This window comes from Pterocles gutturalis, unplaced genomic scaffold (assembly GCF_000699245.1).
Source record: "Pterocles gutturalis isolate BGI_N339 unplaced genomic scaffold, ASM69924v1 scaffold43529, whole genome shotgun sequence".
Lineage (NCBI taxonomy): Eukaryota > Metazoa > Chordata > Aves > Pterocliformes > Pteroclidae > Pterocles > Pterocles gutturalis.
Window position 1 is genome coordinate 2,569 of NW_010129679.1, and position 8,457 is coordinate 11,025.

At 40.9% G+C, this 8,457-nt stretch overlaps 1 protein-coding gene across 1 annotated transcript; it reads right to left on the bottom strand.

The window, feature by feature from the left end:
* Nucleotides 1-300: 300 nt before the first annotated feature.
* On the bottom strand, nucleotides 301-7,318 carry B3GAT2 (beta-1,3-glucuronyltransferase 2). The gene is made up of 3 exons (XM_010079983.1): nucleotides 7,174-7,318; nucleotides 467-615; nucleotides 301-387 (listed from the first exon to the last, which is right to left on the bottom strand). Exons 1-3 carry the CDS (start codon nucleotides 7,316-7,318, stop codon nucleotides 301-303), a joined length of 381 nt encoding a protein of 126 aa, XP_010078285.1.
* Between the last annotated feature and the right edge of the window lie 1,139 nt (nucleotides 7,319-8,457).

Genomic DNA, 8,457 nt, shown 5'->3' on the forward strand with positions numbered 1-8,457 from the left:
ACAAAAAGTATATACATAAATGATGATTTTGAAAATACTCTGTTGCAGCCATGTTTCTCTTGATTGTTTTTACTATGTGGAAACAGCCTTAAAACAAAGGTAAGTGTCAGTTTATTAAAATGAGTTCAGAAATGCATGCAAACAAGTTAGAACAAAGCACACCCACTTGACTTGGTTATCAGAGTATCTGACAACTTTCTTTTCTTTCCACAGAAGTCCATCAGATGTCTATTAAAAGGTCTCACGCAGAAGCAGACTGTTCTGCCACATCCATTATACTGTACTTTGCGTGTCTCCACATCATACCTCAATATTGACTGTGTCCAGGTGGTATTTTGGCTCATTAGCTAGATTTACTTTTTCTGTTCGTGTGTGCCATACAAGAACCTATAAAATAGCATTTGTGTTAGTATGGTCATCTACAGAGAGGATACGGAAGCTTTTTACTAAGCATGGAAATCGGTACCTTTGTGCAGTTGTTTGCTTTTGGTTCCAGCTCCTCCACTGTTGTTATCTGCTTCAGAAAATCAGATTCTTGCATTCCTGGTTGAGAGCCACGACGCTTGAATACAGCTTTAGGATGGGACAAAATCACTTGCAGACTCACAGCAAATCCTTGGGGAGAGGGAGAGGAAGATGATAAGAAAAGCCTCCTGGCTTTAAATTTTTGTGTACGTTACACTTAAGCCTAGAAATCTCCCACATTCGTTTTAAAAATGTGTAAATTTGATTATATGGATAGACAATATTTGGTAGGTTTGTGCATCCTACATTGTTTTGGTTTGCCCTGAGGGTGCAATAACACTTTTTTAATTGCACATGGATTTTCAACATGTTTAGATGATTTCCTGTCGTGTAGAGAATACATGGTTTTTGCCTAAGAAGTCAGGTATTGCTGAAATCTCAGACTATCCTTCCTTTCTGCTTCTAATTAAGAAATAAAACTATATTTTAAGTAAAATTAAAAGTATGAAATTTATACTGTACAAACACTTCTAGGTTTAAAGGTGAGAGAGTCAGAAAAAAAGGCTAAAATAAGTTACTTAGACATAACAATTATGGTCTTCAGAGAGTTTTAACATTATTGTTGATGAAAGAGAAGTCATATCCGTGTTTTTCCTTTTACACCCTGTAGTTACTGGGGGCTTGTGAATCATTTTCATAAACAGTCTGCAGCTGATCTGTGCATTGCAAAGCACGACTGAAAGAACTTCAGCAGTGCACATGCCTCTCTGCAATGTATGCTGCTAAAAACATGTATTGGGTCCCTCAACGGGAGATTACAAACTGAGAAATCACTAGCTGGAACAAACTTGCCCTCTCTGAAGCAGCTCTCATGAATCTCCAATTTGCCATTATTTATAGAACTCTCCAGTTTTTATCCAGCAAGGTTCAGCCACATGTATGCTTCTCCAAGTATGACTCAATACTTGACTGATACACTTGTAAAGAAAAATTACATTTGTCACTCCTTATGTCTAATTGCCAAGCCTACCAAAGAAATCCTTTTTTCTTCAGCTCAGAGTGGTTCCAGATGTCCCTTTATAACAAAAGTAGTAACAGTTTTGACGTGTTCTGGAAAACTGCAAGAACATTTAAATCTAAAGCTGGGACTAACATTTTCTCAATTTAAAAATGTATATAACTTTCTCTAATGGAATATAAATCTGTCTCCTTTTTTACTAGAATTATCTTGCTACTGAATTTTCCTTGAAAGTATCTGTGGCTTTTAAGGGAGCCTTTTAAAGAGGAAAATATAAGGAAGTAATTACTACATCACATGTAAAGAAGGCACACTGCAACCACCTTTATCTTAACTGTCAAGCTCTTGCTTAGAGCAAACCACAGGAAGACACCAGAAAGTGATTTTTTTTTTTTTTTTTAAATGAAATGAGGTGGATGTGAACTGGGATCCCAGTTCAATGATGGACACAGTTGCTGCAAACGTGTTTAACATTGTAACCTGCCTATGATAAAGAAGAATAGGTGTCTAGATGGAAAGGGCTTACCCACACCTTGCAGAGTACCTAATAAATCGAAGACTTGCAGGAGGTGTGATATTTGTGTGCAGCCTGTCCTCCCTGCACCTACTCTCCAGACTGCACCACCTGCTTTCTGCACCTTAGAAGACGACCGTAGACTTATTACTGATGACCAAATTGGTCTGGTTCAGTTCAGTATTTTTGGTTTGGGGCTTCCCCCCCCAAATAGAAGAAACTATAATTTTTTGGTGCAACTAGGCTTTAGTGTAGTTGATATTTTGTCCAAAAAAAACCCCAAAACATTTGCTTTGCAAGGGAAGGCATTGTTGGAGCGTTGATCAGCTGTATGAGCTGCTGTTTCTTTTAAAAAGACTGAAGATTTAATTTTAAGACTTAAGCTGGTCATCCACGAAGGAGAAAATGAAGTAAACACCAAAACCAGTGTAGTGTGTCCTAGTTTTTAGAGCAGAGAAGGAATCCATTCTCAGCAGAAGAGACACAGATTTTCTGCTGTGTATCTTTGCATGTCACAGCTTAGCTCCCTGGCCCCCATAATCCATACTTATCCATATGTTAATTTCTCCTGGGTTCTCTTGTTGCAAAGCTTGCTCCTTTTGAGAAGATTGGATTCAGTTCCGAGTCGATTTTTCCTATGCACAGCTCTTCAGCTCTGCTGGCTGTGCTCCCTGCATGCAATGCGCCCTCAGTCCCGTCTGATTGCCAACAGCCATTTTAGGGTGCCATCAAAAATACTCAGTGGTTTCAGGCATCAAATAAAAGTCAAATTATTAAACTGAGTGTTGTACGGGGCAAGGAGAGGGACTACTGTGCACTGACTGGCCTGTGGCCTGAGGTTTGTTTCCTCGATCAGTGGTCATGTGGTCTGTCGTTTTTTAAAAGAATCTCATAAAGCAGCAACTGGAAGAGATAGGTAACTCAAGGAGACACATCTCCTGGCTCTCGTGATCTTCAGCTCTGTTTTACAACTGCTTTGATTTCATGTGTATGACTGTTTTTATGTAGATAGACTTCAGATGGACTTGAGGGAAAACCATCTTCTAGTGACAACTTTCAGTTGACTTTTTAGCACAGATGGATCATCTTGGCTTCAAAAAGAGAGGAGATGGCTCAGGTTTTGACCCTACTGGCACTATTTATTTCTCTCAGTAGATAATGATTGAGCGGTAATAGACAAAAGGACACTTATTTTGAATTCTCTCCCCAAACAGGGATTCCTCTGGGATGACTGTCTCCAGTGTAGCACAATTGAACCGTGCTACACACGTACAATTCTTTTACTTGAGCATTATTCCTACAAGGTCATACTGGGCTTAAGATCACATGAAATGCCATGGGACAATTTCATAGCTGGAGCACGAAGAGGTGTTTTGGGTTTTTTTTTTTTTTTGTGTTTAATGCAAGGCTGTAAATTACATCTAATTGGCCAAAGAGCCACCTAGATAAGAATTCGTTTGTTGGAGGACAAGATAGCTGGGAGACATGGCAAAGGTTACATCTGTGCCGCTTTCTATGGAAGCTGTTCCTGTTAGTTCCCACCTTGACCAGTGCTAGATCAGTGGCTTCTGTTAAAAAGCACAACCATTTTTCTTTATCTGGCTAGACCTGAGATTGTCTTTAAACACTTTGTTGCCGTGATGGATGCCTTTGCCTCCTGAATGCTGTAGCTAGGATGGTAGCTGAAGGCAAGCTAGAAACCGAGGGTGTTTGTAGTTTCTGGAGTGTATAAATGCTAATGCTCGGTGCTGGTGTTGAAACAGGTACCCTGGCTTCCACACCGTTCAAGGTACTACCTCTGGCTTGTTGAACATGCCATGATTCGGGGTCAGCTTCTCACAAGTATCTTCTCTCTGTGACTACTGTTTGGGTCACAGTAAGGCAGAGGTGCTCAACCAGGAGTTTTTTGTAGTCCAGAACAAAGACATCTCCTGACAGTTAAATTACCATGAAAGAGGCTCTCTATTTTAAACTCAACATTTAAAATAGTTATTACCCTTTGATGGAGGGATGGTTTGGGGTTTTTTTGAATCTGGTGTCTGCCATAGCCACTTACTTAAAATCTTTCATACTTGTGACTTCCAGCAGTGGCTCTTTCAGATTGGGACAAAATCTGCCGTGTTTTGCAGTGTCATTAATAGACTAGCTTTTTTCTCAGGGAAGCGTAAGAAAGATGAGATGTACTAAAGACCTCATACTATGTCAAAATAAAAATAAATTTACAAGGTTGCTCAGGCTCTAGCAGAGGGGCACAGTGGATGAGCTCTGGACGGTAAGGGCAAAATCTGCTTGCCCAGTGATTCCCAGCCATGGATTAATCTCCACGACTGAAGGAAGCTGCTCCTGAAATGCTAAGCTAAAGCATGCAACTATTTTCCTTGAACAATCTTGACAGTAAGAGAATCACAATATAACTTGTTCTCATGGGTGGTCAAAAACTCTGGCACTGGGAACAAGGCAAAAGTAAATCCCTAACAGTATCACCTCATAAAGATTTTAAATCAGGTCTAAAATCAACAACAGGGTGCCTACCTCAGGATCGGTGTCTCTTTTTGCTTATAGCACATCATTGTTTCTCCTTTCCCTTCCCTGAGGGTAAGGAAGTCTGTGTCAAACTCTAGAACCCACCTAAAGTTAACACTGAGGTAGAAGTTAAAAAACCCCAGAACGAATTCATAGGGGGTGTCGGTTGCCAGATGAGAAGCAAGAGAGGAAGCAGCTACTCTGCTTTCTGAATGCAGTTTAGCAGTGGAGAGCAGCCGTGTCAACCACAAACCTCAAAAGAAATGACCAGTGTTTACTGATCTCATGTGATTGCCATATGTGAGTATATTTCAAAGAAGAACGTAGGGAAGTTGGCCAGCTAGGGTCTTTGAGCTGATCCCAATGAAATCAGCAGGAGCTGTCTCCGCTTGCCGTAGATTGGAATTTGGTCCTGTGTCTCCGAGTCTGGAGTAACACATTTATGTGCTTAACAGCAAGGATACGCTTCCTCCGAACAGCCACAAGTTAAATCAGTGGGCGCAAACCTTCTAAACATTCTTCTCACACCCAGCCTCATATCAAATTCTTGTGACAATTGCTACAAAACATTCTGTAAAGCAAAGAGAGCCCCCTTACCAGTGCTTGGGGAATTGGAGTATTAATGATAAACAGCTGTAGACAGCTGAGCGGTTTAATATATGCACCTGGTTTGGTGTTTTTTTCATGGTAATATTTTCAAGAGGTCCTTGATCTTCGTTATGTGCAGTATATGGTATGACCTCAGTCGCTTATATATCTGGTGCCAGTAGAGGAGGAATGCCAGTGATGCACTGATGTACTACTACAGCACGGACTGAGGTTTGTTAGCAAGTCCTCCAAGTCCCTAGGGGTGTACGGGGGAGGCAGGGGAGGGACAAGGCTGAACACTGGGTGTGAACACGCATCCTGTAGACTGCGCCTGTTCAGACACCTGTGCACGTCTGGATTTACAGGTTCTGTTCTGTTTGTCTCTGCGCTTCCACACTATTCCTGAGGGGAATGAAGATGCAAACTTTTTTTTTTTTTTTTGCCAGCCTGCACAGCATCCATTTCCCTCCTTGCTGAAATTAAAAATGTGATCTGATTTCTTCAGTTATTTTTTACAGACTAATGAAACTTTTCATACAAAGCAGTAACTCCTTGTTTGTGGATCTACGCTAACTTCCTATCCTCTCAATCCTTGTATTTTTGTCTCTATAACCTTCCCTTCTGTGACTGAGGTGTAAGTACAGGCAGATAATCTTCCTGATGGAGCTGCTTTCCCTCATGCCGGTGTTTCAGCCACAAACTGCAAAGTGGAAACGACAAGAACTTTCCATGTATCTCCTCCTGTCGGGGTTAGAGTCCCCTGGTAAATGGTGTGTAATGGCTTTTTCCCTGCTGCTACTGAACGATGAACCCGTGCTAGCACCTTTATAATGCATGTAAGTAACCCCTTCTGCAGCATAGCATCAGTCTGTAGCTAGAAATCCCCAGGCATGGACTGTTGAGATGCACAGCTGCAGCCCTCAGCAGGCTGCACAGGTTTAGGGATTGAAACACCTGGTTCTTCCTGAGGAACATGGGTACCTAGACACTCAAATATTGATTTTCATACCAGGTGATACTGGTAATTTCAAATGCTTCTACAGTGCAGAAGAATTCACCTGCTGATGTTTCTGTCTTTGAGGTGTTAACTGGTAGTTCGTTCTCCTTTACTCTTTTTAACCAATTGTACTGCAAATATGTATTTTTATCAAACATTTCAATCCATAAAAAAAAATTATACTGAGATGAGAAAGCACTGTCCTTTTCCCACTCCCAGAACATAAGGGTTTCAGAAAAAAGAAAATGGCTGGCTATTTCTGCCTCGTTCTTGCCCTTGTATCCCTACTTTTCCCCTTTCCTCTCCTTCCTGAATAGAGAATATGCTTAAGTGCAAATGTTGTATCATTTGCTGGGAAAGCAGCTGCTGCTACATCAGAAATCGGGCTTCTGCACAGTGGTGATTCGTGTGGCGGCTGTGAATATATACGAAAGATTGTCTAAGCATGGACTGACAGCAAGACAGAGTGATGCTGTGTGCTAACTTCACAGCAGAAGATGATTGATTAGATTAATTTTGAAGCTTTTCTGCTTTCATCTACTAGACTATAGCTGTCAGTGATTTTTCCCCTAAGCCCAGTGTTTCAAACTCTATCCATCTACAGTTACCACTGTTGTTCTAAATAGCCAATAAAAAAATGAATAATTTAATTATAAAGTAGCATTTTGCAACATGAGGTCTAACAAGGGTCTGCATTTACGCTGCCTGGTGTAGATTGATGACACAATGAAAGGCAGGGGCTCCTTGCAAAAATTAATTGCATTAATTAATTTACAATTAATTTGTTTCAGACAAACAATTTATGTAACATAAAAAGACAAATTGCCGCATAAAATTAAAACCAAGTGAAAGTAAGTTCAGATATCACCAAGAAGCAACTTAATTAGATGAGATGTGCAAGCTCAGACTTCCAAAATATTTAGTGCTGAAGGGCTACGTAACAGTGGCTGCACTTCAGAAGCTTTAAAAGCTGCTTACACGGAGACATCTCTTTCTGTCCCACTCATAAGAAAATGTAAGAACAGTTGTTCTGAGGAACATTCATGTATCATGAAACTCGGTGCTCACCTGCCATGTCAATAGCGAAGGGCCTGTCAGCTCTCCAGCCGGTGTACCAGCCAACAACTTTGCCATTTTCCACCACGGGGCGCTCGTAGCGGCGTCCTCCTACCAGTCCCACGGGCCATACCGACACTTTGCGGGTTGTACGCATCTGCAAGAGGCAGGCACAGCGTGACTCCGGGTGGGTTTTCCTAGTAGGCTTTTTTTGTAAGTCGTGGTGGAAAGCCTACACGTTAATCATCACGACTAGGTATTTACAAGCAATTCTAGCTTACAGATTTCAGCCCAATGGAGTAAGCTTTTGAAAGCTGCATCTGCCCACTCCTTTGCTGTGAAATCTCCAGCTCTCTAGCCCATAGACACCTCCATTCTACTGAAAATGTCCTATTATACATAGGATATATATAATATAATAGGATATATACATATATCCTATTGTAAAAATGTATTTTTTAATAAAAATTCTAAAATACATGAAAAAAGCAGTATTTGTTTTCTTATTTGTTTTTTTCAAAGGTGTAGTAAATTTTTTTTATCTGCAAGACTACAGCATTCTTGCAGTAGGCTGTTTATTGACTGCTTAGGTATTGTACAAGCCCAGTAAGAGAGAATATTATAATGATTAACAAATGCACACTTCTTTAAGACAATTAGCTTGACACTGTTCTTGACACAAATACACTGAGTACAGGAAAGTATGACACACAACTCTTCCTCCACCTGCAACATACCAGATTTCTATAACAGACGCAGCTCAGATCTATGAGGGCTCATCAAAAAAGATGAAGTTTGGGATAAGCCTTTTTAACTTGTACATTTTCTCTTGAATAACTGTGAAGTTTCTGAGGCCAGAAGGCAGGTTGGGCGGGATGCTTCTGCTAGTTTGCTGTCAGTAACGGGAGTTTTTCCCAGTGGTGTAAACGGAACTAAATGCCATGCTGGAAATGTGGTACTCCCCTAACCTAGAGGAATCTATAGATACTAAAAAATTACTCTTTCTTTAGCAAAACCCATGCATTGCTCTGAGACAATGAGTTCAGTTGATTGGTTAGCAGACCATTTTCTTCAGCAAACAGGAGCTAACAGGCCATGCACCTGGCGTGCTGCTCCCCGTGGGACGATGACTGAGACTGGTGTGAGAACTTGAGACGATGAGTGCACGGACACAGCAACCTGCACAATTTAACCACACTGGTTCAAAAGCCACTGTTTGAACTACTGTGCTTAAATATGGTCCTAGTCAAGCAAGTATCAAACTATTTCAGTGTAATGTGGGCTTCATCTGATTGA